The sequence below is a fragment of the Botryllus schlosseri genome, chromosome 13, assembly GCF_051294905.1.
Source record: "Botryllus schlosseri isolate E-star chromosome 13, Bs_hap1, whole genome shotgun sequence".
Classification (NCBI taxonomy): domain Eukaryota; kingdom Metazoa; phylum Chordata; class Ascidiacea; order Stolidobranchia; family Styelidae; genus Botryllus; species Botryllus schlosseri.
In genome coordinates this window covers 4,252,488-4,275,516 of record NC_137248.1, presented here as the reverse complement: position 1 = coordinate 4,275,516, position 23,029 = coordinate 4,252,488, and the positions used below count along the sequence as shown (strand labels likewise).

The 23,029-nt window shown below is 43.1% G+C and overlaps 3 protein-coding genes across 3 annotated transcripts in view; 1 reads left to right on the top strand and 2 right to left on the bottom strand.

Moving 5' to 3' along the window:
- The window catches only part of LOC145454734 (uncharacterized), a 136,133-nt gene that overhangs the window by 54,949 nt on the left and 58,155 nt on the right, over nt 1-23,029 (top strand). The gene's annotated exons all lie outside the window — the stretch shown is intronic.
- LOC145454739 (thiosulfate:glutathione sulfurtransferase-like) lies at nt 57-2,178 on the bottom strand. The gene is made up of 4 exons (XM_080332731.1): nt 1,967-2,178; nt 1,762-1,904; nt 631-778; nt 57-571 (listed from the first exon to the last, which is right to left on the bottom strand). Exons 1-4 carry the CDS (start codon nt 2,041-2,043, stop codon nt 445-447), a joined length of 495 nt encoding a protein of 164 aa, XP_080188857.1. The 5' UTR covers nt 2,044-2,178; the 3' UTR covers nt 57-444.
- Nucleotides 5,535-21,638, bottom strand: LOC145454719 (PHD finger protein 12-like). The gene is made up of 15 exons (XM_080332710.1): nt 21,332-21,638; nt 19,348-19,532; nt 18,937-19,015; nt 18,703-18,869; nt 17,620-17,818; nt 15,990-16,122; nt 15,403-15,520; nt 14,566-14,698; nt 14,219-14,328; nt 12,644-13,544; nt 11,641-11,867; nt 10,177-10,279; nt 9,921-10,119; nt 9,180-9,272; nt 5,535-8,900 (listed from the first exon to the last, which is right to left on the bottom strand). The coding sequence occupies exons 1-15, from the start codon at nt 21,380-21,382 to the stop codon at nt 7,828-7,830; spliced, it is 3,771 nt and encodes a 1,256-aa protein (XP_080188836.1). The 5' UTR covers nt 21,383-21,638; the 3' UTR covers nt 5,535-7,827.

Genomic DNA, 23,029 nt, shown 5'->3' with positions numbered 1-23,029 from the left:
TACGCCAAAAGTTGGGAATTGAAGTAAGTTCCTAATTAGGAAGAAATACAGCAAAAGAAACCGGTTCAGTTCATATCAAATATCAAAGTTTTCTCATAAGCACGAGAGTTGTAAATGTATGCACACCGAGCTTGGCTCGTTTTGGACTAAACAGTGCTCCCGTTGTATTTTCAGGAAAACCAGGAATTACATTAGCCTATAATTATAGCATAGACACATTTCAGTAATTATTTCAAACATTAGATTAGAATTGGATTACCCGGGTGTTGCTCTAATTATTCTAATTAGACTCCAAAAAATCATATAGTTGTCCAAGTTTGTACTAGCCTGTATCTCATGGCAACTAAATCAATCCCCAACAAGTGATTTGCTACAAAATCTGAACATTCTCGTCGTATTCCGAGGCCAAGGCGTATTTCCTAAAAGTTTCTACATTTGTTGAGATCACAATTCATCTTTATAATGAACGGTGGTATCCGTCTCGTTCTCGGGATGTTCGTCTTCAATGTCAACTATCAAGTTCGGCCTTTCCTTAATCCAACGGACCGTTCCACCCACGACATATCTCGCGCTGTAACGGAAGATACATTGCACATCTGGTTGTGCGGCCGGCTTAAGCATAACGCTTACTTGGTGAAGTTCATCGATCTGGATAGTTTCACCGCCTCTTCACTTTTACGGCCGGTATTGCATATGAACACGAAATCCTGATCCAATCCCGGTTTGTCAACGTCGTACATCCATTTGAAGTCCTCTTCCGATAAATCCAAGGCAGATTCTATGGAAAAATGAAATGTTCAACCAGCAAAATCGAGACATGATCGTTCTAGGAAGCATATAACCGGCCGAAACATACGCCGTAACTTTCATTTGACAACCGCTTGTTGTTGCCAAGTTTTTCAAAATCGTTATTTTGAAATTGCCTTTACCTCCTTCACAATCCGATAAGGCCAGTAACTTAATTCCATTTTAATCGAGGGAGTTTTGTTAGTGGTTACAGTTAGATCTTGGATCCAACAAAATTGATACATAGAAACAGTGCGAAATGGCCCCCGCATCACGGTAACTGAAAATGCTCTAGATTAAAACGTAGGTCACCAACGCGTTGCCCGCGGGCACAAGGTCTCCCGTAAGGACCAGATGAGTCGTCCTTCGTGGCAGCAGCAAATATTCCAATGGGAGCTTTGATGGTTGCGGGTGGAGAAGGGTTCTATGTCAACCACTGTTCAACATGGGCCAGTCTACCCTAAGGAACCTGCAAACGCAGCTGTCGATCAGATGACGTTGCTAGTTTAAGCCCCAAGGAGTTTAAAAGATAATCTAGTTAACATTCCCTAGCCTCGAAGCGGAGATTGAGGCTTCGGCGCCCAGTGCGACAACGCAACTGAACTTGGACCCGCTGGAGTGAGTCCCGGAAAGAGTTATATTTTCTTGGTACGGAGCGGAAACCATACCCAGTACTCTGAATGTCAAGTGAAGAAATTCAAACAATCACGAGTAAGCAGTGGGAGTAACGGGTAACCCTTCGCATTAATATGTCCCCAGTTAGTTCGTTTCCACGAAACCCTTTTATAATCTTCCCTGAAAGATTTGTAGTTACGCCAATCGTTCCAGGCAGATATAACAGGAAAATCAATCCATAATTTGATTTGAATTTTGTACAACGAACAATTATTCAAATTCATGTGCCGGCATGTAGGCATATCGCCAAGCAATCCTCTAAGAATTAGCATGAAACCTCAAACGCAGAGTTCCACTTGCCTACGTCATTAAGCGGAATGTTTAAGTAATTGTTAACATCGACTTCATCGCGTTTGACCGCATCCGGCTCCCTCACGTCGATGACTAGTTTACTTCCTGACGTTGCAACCGCCTCGAATTCTTCCAATGATATCTCCCATGATCTGCGTATTTAAGCCACTTATTAGTGCGTTCATTCTTATCCTCACGTGCAAATATATATTACCCGGTATCGTCGTTCGGTTCGTCTTCAGCGTGCGATGCAGCCAACAACAAACAAACCAGGACTACTCTTTGCAACATCTCTACTAGCTCTATAACGAACCGGGAAATTACAGACAAGATTGTATGAATCCGTGGTATGAAATTTTGACAGTTCGACAACTTGTTGAGAGCTCCCCGCTCAACTCATAAAAGCGCGATGTATTGTGCTCCGTTCGATAGTCGCATACTCCATCATCCCGCTAACAATTCACGAGGGTCCTTGATGGTTAATTGAGAGGTGGATGTCGCCGGTTTTCAGCTTCATTACTGACACAAATATTGTTCTGTTTGTTCTCTAAAATCCATATTGCACCGCATGAGATGCGATAGATATGAACAGACTCAAATGGTTTTTAATTTGGCCCTTTCAAGAAATTCCACGGCGCGCCGGATGCGGTGGTATGAAATTTCGAACAAAGACACCGATATATCTCTGATTGCGAGATAAAAACTTATTACCGTTAATATTGTCGATACTAATGTGCAGGCTATATCATGTAAGCAGGTATAAGTTTGTCGAAGCAAGGTCGTACTTGATCGTTTCGAGATTCTCCGATCTGTTCATTACATCGCATTGCGTCTCGTATTGTAGGGATGTTGGGGCACAAGGGCCAATGATCACAATTTAGTCATAAAAATATTATACATCCAGAAATACCAATGAACCTTGGCAAAACGATGGATGAACATGAAACACACATTTCCAAAGGAAAATGATTTGAAAATACGAAGAAATAACGAAAGCACAGCCAATTGAAAAACATACCTTTTTATCCCATTGTGCCCCATAGGCGGTGTACAATGGGACAAGCGGTCGGCGGAAACGAGACAGTATTTAAAAAATTAACACTGCATCAGTTGAGGAGAACTGAGAACCGTTGAAGAAAATGATGGATCAGCAGGTGTCCTAGACCAGGTTTGGTTTACACTAGGGATGGTGTGAACGCGAGGTTCACGTTCGGTTTCTGTGTGTGAACCTCGCAAATTTAGAGGTTCACGTTCACAAACGAACCTTCGTAGGTTCTGCACTGTGAACCTTTTCCATATATTACAATTTTCACTTCGTTATAACCAGGGCTTTGGAGCCGGAGCTGGAGCCGGAACTGGAGCCGGAGCTAATGTATGATAGAAGAAAGCTCCGGAGCCGGAGCTGGAGCAATGCAAATTAACGGCTGCTCCAAAGCCCTGGTTATAACATCTTAGGTTGAAATTTATCGCATTTCAACTGTGGGCCACTATATGCACGGCGCTGCCAGCATAAAAAATCAACACTAAACGAGCATGTGCCTTGACAGTCTCAAAAATATTACTTGCTTTGTGACAAAAGTTTGCTCGAATATTTAGTGACTCTCTGCTGTGATCTTGACCCGCAATCACACAACATCGAGGGCGAAATGCGCTACATATATAGGTAGGCCTATTCAGCGAATGATGCTTATTCAGCCAACCGATGAAATGGATATCGCTGTCGTTTGTATGATGTATAAAATCAAGCAGGCGCACGGGGACAATCTTGATTTCATATGTTTATTGTACCATAAAAAACCAAATCCGTGAGATTGGGGTGTTGGCTACTGCTGTATAACTTGTTAATGGGGTAATATCGGTAGCAAGTAGGCCTATAGAAACCCGTTTACACTCTGCTCAATATCAAAGTGGCAAAACTCAGATGCCGAATATAGATACATTGTCCGGTCTGGCCTAGACCCGTTAAGGTGTAAACTTATATTCCCTTGCAAGTCCTCGTTGAAATTGTTGGCAAAGCGACGGAATATATTGATTTTATGGGATTATTATATCATTTGATTGCCCCAGTTGATACATTTGGCGACGTTTGAAACGTCAATATGTACTTCAGCATAGTGGCATTATATGGCCTGAGTCGTCGCTAGGTATCGTGTACATTAATATACGCTATCACTTCACTAAAATGTAGGGTTGGAATTAGCAATATGACGTCACGTGACGTCATGAGGTTCACGTTCGCGTTCACACAGAACCTTTCAAAAAGGTTCGCGTTCACACGAACCTGAACCTTCCAGAGGTTCACACCATCCCTAGTTTACACCCCTAAGTTTGGAATCGTAATGAAACTTGCATGAAGATCGCTGCCGGCTTGTTGATTCACATTGCTTATATAAAGGGTGGTAAAATAAACCTGATGCCCTCCATTTATTGAGTGACACTCCAAGAGATGATTTTAAGGGAGTAATGGTGACCATTTTGCGTCTGTGCACTCTTGTGTTGATTTTTATATATATTTTGTGAAATTTGCCTTTGGATATCAATGGACCATTGTGCCTCAGCCAAATTGTCCACCCAGCAATCCAAAGGTAGCGAAGTAATTACGCAGGTGAGCAAAATTTAGCAACTCGTCGTTTTCTCACAAAGGCGGCGACGTTGGCGAAATCAAACCACGTCAGGATTACGGCTTATATGACACTACTAAATCATCGGAGCGATGTATTTTCTTCCTGTCGCATTTTAGAAATATTCATGATGTATCATTGTCTCCCCTCCCCTATATCAGTGGTTCTCAATCTGGGGGCGCCGCCCTCCTTGGGGAGGCGTGAAACATCTGAAGGGGGCGCGAAAAAGCGGTCAACTGAAAAAAAATTCGCTCTGCGCAATTTACCTCCAATTCACGTGTGTTTCTCTGTATATAGACCGAATTTTATATTTTTTAATTCTCTCATCAACAGCCATAACCTTCCATGACATCAAACAATCTGTTGAGGTTGCTAGCATCCCGGTTGGATTTGCGATATGACGATAAGGGAGGCGCGAAATTTTTCACTATCATAAAGGGCTGCGTGTCTAAAAAAAGGTTGAGAACCGCTGCCCTGTATTATGTGTTTAGATTGGATATAAATAGTACAAACCGCTGGTGAAACCAATGATGATGATGATGTTGAACCACAAGCTGGGATCGCAGTGTTTACTAGAGCCAGTGTAAAGTAATGCTGGTAACCTATCGTCTCGAACATACAAAACCCGAACCGCAACTTCATGTCTATTATGCAGAGGTTATCAAAGTAGTCACCGTCGGTACCCAAGTAGAAGTAATGCCGTAAGTTTCTACTCAATTAAAAGTAGAAAATTTCAAGTATTCTAGGCTTAATTTTACTAAAATTGTTAAAAAACCGCTACGTAGCCTAAAATAACAATCACTCGAGGAAGTAATCGATATCCGCTTGAAATACTTCGTTACTGGCCATCTCTACTCATCTGTTTACCTGACATTCGACACAATGAAAAACTAGCTGATCATGCGACACTTGAGCATGTGACTTCATAACCCCAAAACAAACCCTTGCACGAATCCTAAACCCAAACCTAACACGAAATCCAATCCATATGCTCACATGTCCATTGTTCACAGACCCAGTAACTAATTCGCTCACATTTTCAGTCATATTTCATATTCCTGAAGTCAGCCCTACTCCAGAATTTACCACTACCTCAGTCAATATTCGAAATCTGTAACACAAGGCGAATAACCCCAGAATCAAACCTAGCAACGCAATGAGTACAAACGGTATTTTGAATGTATTGTTAACCGAACGGAGAAAACAACGTTACTCTTTAAAATAGCCAAGAAAATGTATTTGAAGCGACATACAAAACCGGTGAATAAAACACAATCCGAACCATCGCAGCCAAGACACGACAGCTTCGTGGCACAAATCACACCACGCTACTAGCAGCCGCTAATCTACACAAGGAAAAGTAAGAGAGAGGAATACTAAAGGTCGGTCTTTCGTAAGAGCAGTCCGCGCGCGAAGAAGCGCCGATTCTGAAGAGTTGAGCGTCGCGGTAACGTCAAGACTCGACAACAAAGCGCACGTCTACAGAACGCAAGTATATGGACAAATCGTAGCAAAAATAACAACTCGTAAAATGCAATAGGCTCGCAAGGCAGTCGTGCAGGACAAAATCGTCACAGAAGCAGAAATGGACAACTAGTAAGTGTTCCGCTTTTCCCAAATTCAATTAGAATTATAGCTACACTTTACACGGTTCTCCTCAAAATTAGATTTAGAATTGCTCAATTCGCAAAAAACTCGGAAGTTGCATCGAATTACGAATCAAAAAGGTATACAGTAAAAATTAAGTTCAATTCATATCAAATCGGAGATCATAAGAAGGGCGAACGTGTGTACACCAAGCCTGGATCGTTCGCACTATACAATTCCCCTGCTGCATCTTCAGGAAAATCAAAAGTTGGATTAGAATTAAAAGTAGAGCATAGACAAGTTACTCATATTAGATTAGAATTAGTGAGCGTGACATACGTCTGTACAGCAAGCGTGGCTCGTTTCGCACTATGCAGTTCATCATCACCCTCACGGAAAATAGAAATCAGACCAGAATTGAAATGATAGAATGTAGAAACATTTCACACTCGATATCACCGGCAATTAGATAGGAATCATCTAGTTGTCCAAGCCTGCACCAAAGCGGAGCGCATTATCAGGCGGGGTTGCGCCCAGAGTTCAACACTAGTGCAATACACCTCGTACAAGACAATCTGTCGCACGGTGGACGATATCCCCAATAAAATCAAAGATCAAAGTGAACTTATGCGGGGGCAGGCAGGCGAAGGTTGAGAAATGGTGCAAAGAGTTCCGTAAAAGTGGCGCGGAGTCAAACAAAGAGAAATCGTACAGTTGGCATCGTCGGAGCAGGGAACATGCAGATCTGGATTCGAAAGCACAGGGGGTTTGCCGAGGTGAAATTTTATGCGGGTACAGAAAACATCTCAACACATTAACGGGGCTGGGCAGACGAGAGTTGTGGGCTATTCGAACCCAAGTCGAGTAACAGTCGTGTCGGTCAGTAATGAAGTGGTTCCCCCTTTTCCAGCACGCAAGTACGGCATGCTTGCACTACTTCCATTAGTGGGTATAATTTTAGACCACTTGTGCTCAGGGTTGTAACGACTCGAGTCACGACTTTTTGGTGACTCGACTTGACTCGAGTCATTTTTCAAATACGTAATGTGACTCGACTTGTGTACTCGAGTCATTGTGCGCGACTCGATACTGGGCCGGCCAAGACGGACATTTCATAGTAACTTCGAAAAAAGTAAAGTCACCACATTATTCGTATTTCGTCTATCAGTCTTGATACTCGGAAAATAAGGCCAGACTGTTAATACTTGGGAAATAGCTGCGTTATGAATGAGCCATTCTATATCACTCGATCAGAGTTGAAAAAGTGCACGGAACCGGTATGAACTGAAAACTGAACAAAATAAATTGGACTCGGACTTGACTCGGTGGTGAATTGATTTGAGTCAAAACTACAAAAGTCAGATTGACTCGGTTACAACCCTGCTTGCACTTCAGTTTAACAGGCAAAACTAGGCTTACGATACTGACTTTTTTTAACGCATGGAAACGGCCACTTTTACTTGCATTTGAGCAGAGACTCATGTCACCACTTCTACTCCCGATACAGAGTACCAACCATGACCCCTTGCACCACCTTTACAGTAATAACAACTGTAATAATGGATAATCCAACTGTGGATATGAAATGTAAGTATTGAAACTAGAATTTTCGCCAATAAAAAGGGGGGGGGGGGAAAGGTGTACCCGACTGGCATTCGGTTACTCAAATCGTTGCCCAAAGCCCTAATTACGACACGACCAACAGAACAAAACATCCGCAATTAGAATTAGCAAAGTAACTTCATTAACGAGACAGGGATCAAGAAACCGCGTTGAAATCGACAACCCAACAACACACACCGGCGAACGATTCATTATTTTGAAAAATAAAACAATAAAAAATAAATCACACAAAGCCAGCCGTACGCTACGCCTGTTCCATCACAACATCAGCAAGACGCAACAGCGAAGACTGCTGCTGCTGCTCGAGTTCCCCGCCATTTTTAGGCACAGGTTCATTATCGCGTCCCGGTACCGCCGCCCCATGATTCACCCTTGTAATATTCTGCATCAGAACCGGCAAGGGCCTTTCAAAGTCCTTCAACCCGTCCTTGGAGGGGCTCTCAAAATCATCCAGCGTCTCGGTACACATGAGCTCCATTAACGACCGGCTACGTTGCCGTACCACCGCGGGCGCTACCTCGCGGTCCGCCACCTCCGATTCATCGCTAAACTCGACTTCATCCACCGAGACCGGACTACCAGCCCCGGTCGAAGACCCACCCGGTCTCACATCCATGTCGTTACGGACTAACTTACGTTCAATCGCCGCGTCCATCACGCTACAAAACGGCGACCCGCTGCGGACCGATCCATCGTCGCTGTCTGAATTTCGGTTATGCGCCCTGGCCCGGCGAGCTTTCTGCCTCGCCGAAAACCTCCGTCCACGCGCTGCGTCCGATAGACTTGCGTCACTGTCGTCGGCCCCGTCATCTCCAGCCCGGACTGTCGGTTCTTCCTCTATGGCGGTGACCCTCGGCTTTTTAGACACAGCCACACGTTTCACACTCTTCACGCTGTCCGCTTTGCGTCTCACCTGCCCCGCCATATTTTTCGACCGGGGCACTACTTTCTTTGCCTGCCCCGACTCGTCTCTCAGCCCCGACACTCGCTTGTCCACGAGCCTGTACGCTACGCTCTTGTGTCTTGTCGTCCCGTTAGCGGAGTAAACGTGTTTTTTCGCGGTCCGGACCGCTTTCATAGTCTCTACCGGACCAGGACGTGTTAATATCAACGGTGTCACCTTCGATTTGGGACGGGACTTGAGCCAGGGCCGGCGTTTCTTGTAGTCGGCCAGACGCGACCGTAGGGTCCTCGCGACTGGTTCTATTGTGGTTTTTCGCTTGACAAACGGGTTGGTGGTCGAAAATTGGGGCAGGCTGAAAACGTACTCGTTGCACCCGAACTGTACAATCGCGCCGTGGTACAAGACCGCTCCCCCTGTGTCAAAATTAATTTTTCTTCCATTTAGATATACTTGATAACTCTCGATAAGGGGAGTGTGAAAATTCTTCAAAGTCTTTGAGTTGATAATTTGGAAAAGATATATCTAGAACGAGTTGATATATTGAAAGCGATATTCAAGTTTGGTAGGTAAAAGTCTTCGAATTGATAAATCGAGAGCTATATTCAAAGTTGGCAGGTCAAAAAGCATCCTAGTTAATAAATTAAAGCAACATTCAAGCATGATTTGCACAAGGCATCTCGAGACTACCTCACCTTCCCATCCGCATTTTTTCCTGAATCTTCGATGACACTTGCATTTGTCCGTGCCGGCGATGTTCGTCTGCCTTTCGCCTGCATTAACTTCGTCTGACGTAAAAAAAAAACAAGCCTTAGTCCAGTCACCTTTCGATAAACAAACAGCATGGGTACGAAAGTACGGCACCGTGGAAATACGAATTTGAGAACCATCCGAATACGACGGAAATGGTCTATTTCTGGTCTGGCTTTGATTTCTGAGGACGTTAACAATTATCGAGCAGTAGACGACTGTTTATTAGATTTGGAAAAGGCAAAACGTTGGAAAACCCAGCACCAAAGATCGGAAGCAGGATAGTAGTTGGAAATCCTTCAACAAAACCGATGGCATACTGTCCCAAACTACCATCTCGTTGGCACGGTCTGAAAGCGACCAATTTCCGCCTTTCTTTGGCTGAAAAACTACGACAGGTCCTTTCGAATTCTTCCGGTCTTTTCATTTTATCGTGATCTTGCTGTGTTTTGAATTGATGGAATTATTCAGAAACTGAACTGAGCTCTAGTTGCAGAAGGCTTGGAAAAGCACCTCGTGACAGAGTTTCATAATGTTAAAACCCGATTTTTGCTACGCAGATCAGTATTTGGTGATGCCAAATGAATACATGCACATCAAACAAGCATGACATTGAACAATATGCTACTAATACTGGCGCACCGGTACTTAACAAGCGAGCTCTCCAAAAGCACATCGAAACCCACCTTTACTTTTGTCTACGACGGACTTGATCGCCTTCGACACTTTGAAACTGAGCGGCGAATGCATTTTACACGATTTGTGACTTTTGTGATACTTATTATTGAGCTGGGAGGTCTGCGCCGTGCTGTCCATTCCGTACAGGAACCCGCTGACGCAAGTCCCGTAGCAGCTGTAGTTCAACAGCTCGAAACGTTCCCCGACCTATAAATGAAATCAACGATATTTACATATTCCACAGAGCACTTTCATAACGGTTACCTCGTCGTAGAAGATACGGGCGTGTAAAGAAGAGAGGTATTTGCATTTGGCGTTGTTCGGCAAGACGATGTCGCAGTGCGCCGAAGTGCCAATTGAACAGGACCTGTCACAAAAAGGTAGCTCTTCTAAACTTCGCCCTTTCCTATTTCAACTCAGACTCGGAATCAGCAAAATGAAAGGCAAGGGTGACTTGAAAATCACTTTTCAACGATTCAAACCAGACTGCAGTTACGTCTAAACAATGTTCTTTCAAATCAATAAATCACTAACCACAGGCCAAGTCGTGTGTTTTATTCATAGACCGTATCATGTTATCCTTTAATTGTCATTACATATGAACAAGATGAACAGAATTAGTGAAAACAGTACATCAAGAATTCAATAATTTGGTAGTCACTAGCGTGCAGGGTTGTAACCAAGTTACAAAGTTCCGAGTCGCAAGTCCCTTTTATAGTTTTGACTTGAGTCACGTCGAGTCATTTTCAATTCACCACCGAGTCAAGTCCGAGTCATAGAGTTGTGACTCGAGTACGAGTTCAAGTCATTTTGTTCACTGTTCAGTTTTGAGTCCAATCCGGTTCCACCCACTATATTCAACTCTGCTCGAGTGATATAGAATGACTCGCATTCATAATATCGCAATTTTTCTCAATCCTAACAGTTTCTGGCCCTATTTGCAGAGTATCAAGGCCGATAGACGAAATACCAATAATGTGGTGACTTTACTATTCAACGAAGTTACAATGAAATGCCGGTCTTGGCTGCCCTAGTCTCGGGTCATGTGGCTTGGTTCGAGTCATGCACAATGACTCGAGTACAAGTACCGCACAAATTGACTCGGGTCGAGTCATTTTACTGATTCGGGTCATTACAACCCTGCTAGCACGATGGTGTGTTCGTGCATTCAACGTCAGTGACTTTTAGTTATTCTTCCGTTCTTTGTTTTCTATGCGCGCGACACGTAGCCAGAATTCAAAGAACTTGTTCACAACTTTGATCGACCATAGATGTCTCATTGACTTCAACAGTTATTGGTATACATTACATTTATAAATTCATTGAACACTGTTTTGGTTTCTATGCCTCAAACTTAAAAGTTACATTAAATATGAATAATCCTTGGACAATAAATACGCGTTCAATGTATCGATTCAGGAATCCGGCCCGCCAACGGCGCCAAGTACTTCATTTCCCCGTATCCGACCCGTTGCCCACCCCTGGCATAGAGCATAGTAGACTATATATAAGAGAACGAATTTTTGTTACATTGTAAAATGTTGCATTATTCACAAATACAGCTATTCAATACTCGAGATATTTGTCAATCCTCAAATTTTACATCGCTTTTCAGCGATCGCTACACACCACAAGACCTAACCCAAATTCCAGATTTTGACTACAGAAATAGCGAGTGCGCAAGTCTGCCGTCAGATTTATCCTTACGAAACGAACGGGCAAACGTACCTGGAATGAATCCGATGCAGCTCGCTGCCGTCCACAGAGCCCAGGGCCGCTCTCGAATACATCTTGACAGCACAGACGTCCTTAGTGTCGACCTCAGTTTTCACCTCGTCGTCTGTCTCTAGCTTGATGTTGGCTACTGCCGAAGAGGCGTCAGCTTCATCCGTAGCGCATTCGGGCGCCGCGTTTGGAAGAATCGCGCTCGCTTTGAAAGACACACCGACGTCACCCTGTAAAACGCGAGCATGAGAGATCCAAGGTGGGGCAATCATCGAATATGAATCCAGTATTAATTCTAACAACTATCAAGACTAACCATATAATTTTTTCCAGTACTGAATGAATACGACCCTTACCACTAAGAACTGACTAAGCAACGATAACTTTTCGCAGAGCTTCTTGCAAGTGCAGAACTTCAATTTACAATTGAATAGTATATCCATAGAGATGAACCCGAATATTTTCGGCCGACACTCGTCAGGGGTAATCGCCAGCAACTAGTAGAGAATTGAAAAGAACATTGTACAATAGTACACTGAGCTCAAGCGCTCTCTTCGCCGTGATGATTCAAAATTTCATGTCGATGACATCATATTTTGTGTCGATATACAATGTTCTTTCCAATGCCCTATCAGTTGCTGACGATTACCCCTGACAAGTGTCAGTCGGAAATAATATCTGGTCCCATTTCGTACACGACAACTGATGCTATTTTCTATTGTGGAACGCTGTAACCCGCGAGTGGTCGCGTCGCAACATACGAAACATGCGTAGTATAGCTACACACATAACTGGAAACGATGCATGAAATAGCTGTGGTCAAAAAATACCAGATTACCGTTAACGTGATGTAAAGTCAGCATTATATTCTTCGCGGTCCCGTGTCGTACACATTTGAACATTCCGCATTATTCGTACTGTTGATACATCATTACAAGTGACAGTCGAATACTCGAAGACTAATAACAATGGATTAGGGATCGAATCACTCAGATACTCAACCAACCTGACAAAGATCCCCGTTCAACTGTCTCAGTCGCTGCAGCGCCAGAAGCCGTATCATGTTCGGGTCGAGAAACTCCAACGGGTCGGGACTCGATTCACCACCCCGGACCACGCTCTCCACTTTCACGGGTGACGTCTTCATCTCCTCCCCAATTTCAACAGACGATATCTCCGATTTAATCAACGCACGGGTAGACACACTTCCATCCCTATCCAGTCCGTGTTTAGCGACACCGTTGACCAGCCCAGTCTCATCCTTTTGGGGCAGGCCGTTTTTAGGGGCGACTGAGTCACAATTGGAATCGGACGACGAGCTGTGAAATCCGTTCTGTTCGATCCTCTTCGTTTTTGGCAAATTAGACACGACGGGGTCGGAATTCCTGCGTTTTAGGGTTCGCACTGAATTTTGCGAGAATTTTAGATCCGATTCTGAACTTCTCGCATTGTTCAAGGCGTGCCTCGCGATACTACGCAGGGTCTCGGGTTGTTTCGTCGCGGGCTTAGGAGCAACAAGCTCGTCGCTATCGAAATTGGACAATGATGATTCAGAGCCGCTAGTATCATGATGGTTACTACACATTGTTTCTCTCATTGCAACTGAAGTTTGAGTTGTAGTATCGCAGCCGTCGCGCTGCTGTAACAGCAAAGCGGCTTCAGACTGCAGTCCTATCACAGACCGCAGCCAGAGGTCTTGGTCCGAAGTCAAGACGGACTGGGTGTCGCTTTCACGGGGCCCTTCTATGTCCAGTGTGGCGCGAGGCAGGGCGCCTAAGGACGCGAGGTATTCGTCTGACGCGGGCGGAGGCGGTGTGGAGGGTCTCTCGTAGTGATCCTTGACGGCCCTGGGCACTTTTAGACGCTTGAAGACGGGCTGTACTATCTTGTCTTTTAGTGGTAGAGTTCTGAAAAAGCGTTTTCGATAAGGCAAGGTTGCCCTCAAAATCAGAAAACTCGAGACACTTTCAAATTTTGTGTGGCTCGACTCGTGACTTGAAAAAATTTGAAATAACTTCGACTCGTGACTTGATTGGAAAAATTTGGGATGACTAGGCTTGTGACTTGATCTGAAAAATTTGAAATGGTTCGACTCATGACTTGATTTGAAGAATTAAGTGACTTGAGTCATGACTTGATTTGAGAAAAATTTTGAAATTATTCGACTTGTGACTTGATTTGATAAATTTGGGATGACAAGGCTTGTGACTTGATTTGAAAAATTTGAAATGGTTCGACTCATGACTTGATTTGAAGAATTAAGTGACTTGAGTCATGACTTGATTTGAGAAAAATTTTGAAATTATTCGACTTGTGACTTGATTTGATAAATTTGGGATGACAAGGCTTGTGACTTGATTTGAAAAATTTGAAATTATTCGACTCGTGACTTGATTTGAAGAATTTTGAAATGACTCGACTTGTGACTTGGTTTGAAAAATTCTGAAATGACTCGACTCGAGTCAAAATTCGCAGCGACTTGAGGTACTAACTGAATCACCGTATTGTCTCATGCCGGAGTCAAATTTATCGTGCCACAAGCGAGAACGTCAGAATAATAAACTAGCGACGGGAAACTCACCTGTGCATCTTCCTCAAAAACTCGAGCTTGATCCTGTGCTGATCGATTCTGGACGAAAACTTGTCAAAAACGCGCAGTTTCTGCGTCAAAGTCGGTCGGTGCTCGCTCAGCTGGACACGAAAATCCGGCATTAGTTGATTTTCTTGCTACATAACAGTCTGCAACTCTTTTCATACAAAACACCGTAGGCCTATTCATTAGATACTTTGAATATCACATTATGGCCTTACAGTGTTTCGGCAAGTACTACTAATCAATCACTGTAAATTATATACTATTTGCATGTTTGTTTTCTGTGATAGGTTGACGTAATAAATCTCTCCTGGCCGAAACCGTCCGTCACCTACCGTTGCCCTCTCGGGATGATTGGGGCACATCCACCGCGCCCCTGGCGGGTTGGTCAGCGGCGGGTCCAGGCAGTCAAGGTGAAAGTAGAGAGGACAGTAGTCGCAGTTTATCAAAGGCCGCTGTCGGCATGACCTGAAAAACGAGCCAACGTTACACATAGCGCAGTTGTTACCCAAGTGGATGACATTGCCTCCTCGTGGCGATTTCGAGTGAAGGAAAGCGGGAACGTACAGGGGGGCTAAAATATTAGAACGTTCACTCAAGTATACTTCAATAACTGCTTGGCTTCTTGAGATTTTCAATTGAATTATTTAATAATCGATGAATATCAATACCCGCGAGACGCGGAAAGTATCAAAATATGCATCACCTAAGCAAAAATCAGTAACTCAACATTGAAAAGACTGTTAGACTAGAAGTAGAATACAAAACAAACCTATGAATAAGTGAAACGAGTCGTTAAAACATACTAGAGTACTGAGGAAATCAGTATGTATTCATCAAGTTTGCAAAAAACTGCGTTTTAGCATAAAAATGTGATAGTAGAAGTAGCATACAGATGAAACAGGTAGATAAAACCTTCAAGCAGCCTACTACACATGGATCAAAGTATGCAAAAATTAGCGTTTCAGGATCCAAAAACGAAAAAAAAACTAATGAAGTGAAATAATAGATCAAACCTACTAGGGTACAACAGAAAAGTGTAAGTACTTCATTACTGATTACCTCTGGCTTTGAGGGAGGATAAAGATAGACCGATAGTCTGGATAAGAGGGGGGGGGGGAATCAATGTTATAGTGCAAATGACGAAGGCAGGCTACCCTATGGACACCAACCTGCCGCATCGGAAACATAGCTTGGCGGGCAGCGGCACCAGCCCGGACGCGTCCAGCTCGTGCGCCTGGGGCTTCCGCGGCCTCCCTGGGCCCCGGTCTTTCCTTCTCTTGCTCGTACCTGAATGCACAGAGGCAGAACACCGCGTCAATGCGATATACAGTATGGATAACAACGAATTTCACGAATTATGGGAAGGATTTTCGAGAGGACTCATTTTCAATGTGGAGGACGGCAGCTGACAAAATATTCTTTTTTCCACGGGTCCAAAAGGTGCTTACCTCCGATCAAACAAGGCGAGAGTTAGGTGTGAGCGAAGGTGCTGAGCTTTTTTTATTAGTAGCCGGCGTATCAAATTTTGAGGCGGCCCACAGAATATTTTCAAATTGAAGGCCTTGAGTATAGGAAGATTGGGAACCACTGCACTGAAACAGTATCGCAGCAGCATTTCCCTTGTAGCCGCAGAAAAGAGATTTAAACTATTCAAGTCTTTCCTGTTCTGTACTGGCCCTACTCGGCAACCTACTGCAACAACAAGAAGCCGATTGGCGCGCAAATGGGCACCAAACAATTTCGCAAACGTGATTACCTGGCAAGGTGGAATTGGGAGCGTATTCGGAAGGCAATTGGAACAAGGACGTGTTGTGTAAGCACGCCGCTTTAATCAACAAAGCGAACGGACTTTCGGGACTGATTTTATGCTCGGCCGCCTCTTTGGCTTCCTGAAATGGAAAACGGTACGTCAGGACGACACGTTATTCATATCGATATCAATGAATAGGATGCATTTGCATTATAAACCGGCAAGCGCTGCGGGTTGATTTCTAATTCGCTACAGTAATTGCGAGTCTGCAAATATAGTAAATTAGAAAGATATTATTTTAAGAGACTCTTGGAGGTATAGAACTTTAACCTACAATCGAATAATATATTTATATTGAAATAAACCCAAATATTTTCGGCTGACATTCGTCAGGGGTAATCGTCAGCAACAAGTAGAGAATTGAAAACAACATTGCATATAAAAAAAGAAGATAGAATATCGCTTTAATCACAAATGACATGCCAGGACAGTGAGTAGCCTATCTAAGCTGGACCTCACGCACACATCCAACTGGTACTGGCCAGGTCAACAAAACCAGCATAAAGCTCACGAAAATAGGACTGATTGGATGTCCTTACTGACACAAAGTGCCAAGCCACGCGACCGTTAGCGTTGGGACCCCGTGAAATCCCGATCCCGGGAATAATCCCAACCAAATCCCGGGATTTGTAAACAGCATCTAACAAGGCTTACGTAGCGCCATATCTCTTATTTTGGTAATAAAGCAGTGCCACAAACTCGGCTGATTGTCTAAAATAGTGGTCTCAAACACGCGGCCCGCGTGAACTGTTTTTGCGGCCCGCGTCGGCATTTTGACTTTTAAGTATTCGACAATATTCAACTGGAAATTATCATATTTCTGACTTTGAAACTTAAAATTCACTTTAAAGCCACTCTAACAACCTAAATCGTTATCACATGTCACATGTCCGCTATATAGCTCCGAAATTATAACGCGACAGCTTTTACGATGACATGATGCATTTGTCGTCTCGCATGGCGTCTTACTGTCTATAACTTATTTCGACAAATTGTGCCAAGCACAGCAATATTTTTTATAAAATATTTAAAAATATGACGTTTTCGTGGCAAACGTGAATAATACAATAGTGAATCACATTTTCACAATGTGTATGGAATGCCAGTCTGCAAGGCCGTCAAATAAGGCTTACTTGGTAATAAATATCATACCGCTATTTGATGCTGCGGCCCGGCGCGTCCTCAGAAACTACGAAATTGGCCCGTGAGTAAATTTGAGTTTGAGACCCCTGGTCTAAACGATGATACTCTTGATGCTCTTATGTTTTGCGTCAATTCAATATCACAAGGACTAAATCTTGTTTGTGTAACTTGAATGTGTATTTTACCACTTTTCTAATCCCTGGATTGAGAAGCGACAATCCCAGGAAATCCCGAGATTTCAAATTTGATCCCGAAGTCCCAACCCTAGCGACCGTGTGCAGATTATAGACCACAAATATCACAGTCGTGTACACAGCACAACACCGATAAACAATGCTCCATAGGAGAATCCTCTATTAATAACATTATACGTGAACCACATAATTGCGGCCCTCAGGCAAAGCCTGTCTACCGGAGGCTCATTTCCTGTTACCTGTATCGCGGCTTGCTGCCCGCGCGTTACCAGCTTGATAACGTTTTTCCTCCAGTCCTTACTGTTTGCTAGAGCGCCGCCGTTACTGAGCTTGCCGGGTGGCTTGGCATTGCCTTGCTCTTCGGTGCTGCCGAAGTGAGTAGGCGAAGTTTTTGACGTACGCCGTTTCGCAGGGAACATGGCCGCCGGGGAAGAGGGTCTGAATACAGAACAGTCTACTAACCCAGTGTTCTCAGCAGGCTATACTTGGACCGGTGTTATCAACATTCCTGCCTGCATATTTATCAAAATCATATTAGAGGTAATGAACTTCAATACTCAATCGACTAGCATACTCATATTGAAATAAACCCAAATATTTTCAGGGGTAATCATTTAATCAATTGCCTGACGAGTGTAATCCGAAAATGTTCGAGTTCATTTCGATATTGATATACTATACAATTATATATCTCAATAGAAAAATGCGAAAAGCCGAATGCTTGTCCATTAATTTGAGGAACTAAACATCATATTTTGAATAGATTTAGAAATTCCGAACGCGTTTTACTTCACGGCTTCGTAATATAGAGTTCACAGTCAACTTTGCATGTGTCACAATGTTGCGAGTGTTGTACCAAACTGTTTAAAAGTAGTCTGCAACTCGTTTAAGACCAATTACACGTGAAAGAATGACTTTTTCACAACATTCACTAAATTTCAACACCACAATTTAACGATATTTGGCAGATGGTGCCAAACAGCAAAATCGCAGTTCTTTTAAAAGAACCCAAACAATCAAAATCAAGTTGGTTATTAACAGGACTTTGCAGTACAGAAAATTCAATAAAGCCACGTTCAACTTGTGATATATCATAAGGAGAGAAGCAAATTCTTCACTAAATAGAAGTTTCTACTGTTTGCTTCTAATTTTAATATACATTTGTCATAATACATTTTGACTTTTCAAAGGTTCACCGAACTGGAAAATATGTTTCAAGATATTAGCAGTCGCCATGCTAATAAGGTTGAGAACCACCGTATTAACCACTGTGACACCAGCCAGGCACAGCAACGGTATTCGCTAACATAAAAAGACCTTACTTTTCAGGATATGGCACAGGCGGTGAGCCTTCCGCAGCTACTTTCACATCACTTTTATTCTTAACCCCCGACAAGTCGTCACTGTTGACTATCGCCGGCAGGTCCTCTTTCAACAAAGCCATAGCGGCCGGCGTTAACGTATGCTTGTGATGACCCTCCTCCTTGTTCTAAAGCGTAAATCAAGAGAAATTGTGGTGACAATAACACCAACATCATACAAGGCGTTGGACTCACCTTTACATTGCCAGTTACAACGCAGCGATGGCAAGCCCACTCTCCCTGGGGAACCTTGTCCTCTTCCAATGGAGGATTGCTGTTACGAATATACATTAACACATCATGCAGACGCTATCACTACACTGGTCAACTCAAAATTGGAATTGGCCTAGGCAGTTCGTGAACCAAATTTTGACCACTTATCAAGCATAAAATCTAACAAACAATGCTAATATTGTTGTTGTGCAAAGTTGAGTATGTCCATTTTACATATTTTGATAAAATTAACTTGTACTTCGTATTTTTTCTGGCATATCTTGGCCTGGATAATTTTAAAACAATGTGATAATGTAAACAATGGCCATGAAATGGCTGGAATATATGAAAATTTCACAAAAGCTTGATTTGCTATCAATTTCAAATCCTCACCAGCACTGCAAATGAAAGGCCGCAGGACAGCGATCGCAGCACAGCAGATCACCGCCTTCACCGCACGCATCGCAGGTCTCGTGGTTACATCGCTTTCTCCACATCTCTCGTTCGGCGGCACGCAACTTCTTTTCTCTACGAATGCTTTCTTCGCTCTGCGGTGGCGCTATAAGTGCCTGGATTTTCTGAGACAAGACATAAATTTGATGATTGAAAGCATTCGATAACACCAAAGCAGAGTTGTAAGAAAGGGAGTTGAACATGACTTGAACTCGAAACAGAACAGTGGGCAATGTGACTTGAGCTCGAGTATCAAAATATATGACTAGGACTTGACCCTTAGCACCCTGACTTGACTTGGTCAAAATTCTAAAAGAGAGATTGGCTTGCGACTCTGAGCCTTGTGCCTTGGTTACAACCAATAGGCTAGAAAACATTGTATAGAATCTCAGCTGACATAATACTAAATTTCTTTGCATTTCAAACAGTATTGTTAGTGATATCAGATACATTTTTTCTTCCCACAACCATCAAGAACAGTGGCGTATCCAGGGGGGGGTTTTAGGGGGTCGGAACACCCCCCTTTTCAAAATCCCAAAAATTGATGTCAAATATAGCCTCTAATATTTGCTAATTTATCAGTTCAACATATTCGTTTTCTCGTATGATAAGGCAAATATGGCGCCTTAATGTTATTTAGGGGGTCTAAAACCCCTACAAAATATTGGAATTATGCGCCGAATTAGTCGCAAGGATAAAAAAAGGTCACTATATTTCACTAATTCCGTACGAATTCTGCGCTTGTTCAGCTACATTTTAGCTGCGGCAGTTGCCGACGTTCTCAACTTTCTTCCCTCGATTTCTCTCTCGCCTTGCTAAAACGAGAGACGCATTTTAGGAAAATCTAATCTGATTGGTCGACGCGATACGTAATTGCAAAGACGACGTTGTCGGCAATCAACATCGCCCGCGAATTCGCTGCACCTGCTCGCCATGAAATCCTAATTAAGAATTGCACGGCGGCGTGTTGATTGATAAGCCAGACGTAGACAAGGCGGCACCAGTACGACAATGCTGTTCTCAAATCCACATTGTCTTCGTGGTTATCGGCGAGCAATGGCCTACGATTGACATTCACATTTCAAAATACAAGCCTAGCAATCCGCGTTCCCGATTGTTAGGCGGCTTGCTGTCGTTGAAATACAGGCCTATGTTGCCGGTGAACGGGAGAATTGCGTAGGCCTAGTAGTAAAGTTAACCTAATTATATCGACTGACAAGTTTCTCTGCCGCTCAAGTTATTATCCCAGCGTGTACTCAGTATTAATCGACTGACTTGCTTGCTTGCAATTAAGGTCTAATTATCTTCGCGCGTGCTGCACGCTCAGCCGTACGGCTAGTAAAGCCATCGAAAAGCACATGTTCGTGTACACTTTTCACACGTACCTCTCTGTGGTGATCGCGATCGCCCTCGTTCATGCAATCGCCCTATTCCGCGCTTGTTCGTCCGCTGCGATACTACCGGCCGTGCGCATAATATCGTCAAAACCTAACAAAATCGCGCATCTCTGGCCGGAACTAGGCGCTTGGAGACGGGCGGCGTTTGCCGGCTCATGACTAAATGTGAGCATTTACGAATGTCTTTCAATCATACCGTAAAAAAACACAATTTCAGACATCGTCTGTATCGTATTCGTACATCTCCCACTCACCACAAATCTCTTTTTATTATTAAACTATAATGTATCGTAAATAGTCGTCTTGGCGATTAGACGAGTGATCGTATTGATGACGTCATAATAGCCAATTTCGGACCGTCAAAACCCCCCCCTTTTTCGCGCTCTGGATACGCGCCTGATCAAGAACACAGGGCATACTTGCGAAAGAAGAATATTCACATTGAACAAATACGATAATGTCCAACTAATACGAAGATAACTAAATTTGTACTCGAATATATATGTTCACAACTTGATTACTCTTACCTCCATTAGACCACCAGTATAATCGATGTCATAGCATTGTAGGTGAGACATGGTGCTTGTTGAAAATGCCAAGTGTCTCTACGTCCAGGACATCCAATTAATTTTATGTATCACTCCTTACTGCTTCTGAAGCAACAAGTATATGTTGTGCATTCGCGAACTGTGTCCGATTGGAAATGACAAAGTCAGGATTAGAGATAAATGAGTGCAGGGTCATAAAAGTATCTGTGATCCAAATCACAGCTAGGTATCAATCAAAACTAGATCGATTTTAGAAATATTTGGCCGTAATTAAAACATATACTCTAAGACAGGGCCGGCCAACCCGTGGCCCGCGAGAAGGTTTTGAGTGGCCCGCGAGGTCATTTCTGAAATTTCTAATATCATCGAAAATGGATTACACAGATTGTGAATTTGCAAGGCCAACCTAAAATTCGATTAGTCTGGCCGCAACACTTGATATGTGATGACTAAAATATCAGTACCGACGCATTGACAGATCCATCAGCCTTTCACATATTGGTATATCTTCGTGCACAACAATAAAGCAGAATAATTTTCGGTAGATTTATCGAAGGTAAAAATTTTCTACAAGCTAGGCGCAACATTTTATTGTCACTCGATTTCTTGTTTTTAATATTGTTGCCCTTTTGTGAAAATGGAAGAACGCCTAATGTATCAGATTGAGTCTAACTATATTCGCGATTACGAGACAAAGTGTCGTTCAACAAATGCGACATTGCGTTTGGGCTCGCAGCAAGACCGTCGACTATGAAACCTAGGCACGAAATGATTGACGCATGTTGGTCGCATCTTTCGATATCGGTATGTCCAAGCGCTGAATAGCCCAGTCATCGCAAAATTAGGCCAGCGATATACAACAGGCCCGCAATATAGTCAAATGACAATATTATTGACCTATAAACTTCAAAAAATTTTCGCGCTTGGCGCGGCTAGTGGCCCGCACAATTATTTGTCGATCAAATGGAAATGTGGCCCGTTGGCTGAAAAGGTTGGCCAGCCCTGCTCTAAGAGAATCATGAACATTTATTATAAGACAAAATTTCGACTTCCAACACAGTATAAGTTATATAAGTATAGGGCCCACTCATTTTAAGCATTTGAAATGGAAAAAGCTGTATTCCGTCACTCAAGATTAGGCATGAAAATAGTCATGTCACAGTGGGTTGGGTATCTTATCCTGTAAAATAGTATGGGTTAATCATTGGCAGATGTTTGCTTGGAATCTATCAAGCACATGCAGTTATGATTACTGATAATGACTATGCTGTCAGTCCAGGTTGGAATCCCGGTACGTTTAGCGCAATATCTTTGGTGTGCCAAGGCGGTTCTCGGCGTCACACCTGTGTGCAGTCAGTAGAATCTTTGGTGTGCACGAGACACCAATTCCATATTGGCTGTCAGTGACTGTTAATTCATTTCATAAATAACTTGCAAGTATTCTGTACGGCATTGCTCACTCAATACTTCGCTACGTTTTTCAAACCACAGTAAAACATGATTTACGAACAAATTATAAATACATTCAGAATCAGTAATGATCACTAATAGCATAAACGTTTGCAGTTTGCGAAAGAAAAGCAATTGATCATATTCATTTCTGTCACAGTTTTCCGGCGATTTTGAGAGTGCATATCATGCTACTTGAATCAGTATATTATTTTCATCAATATGACG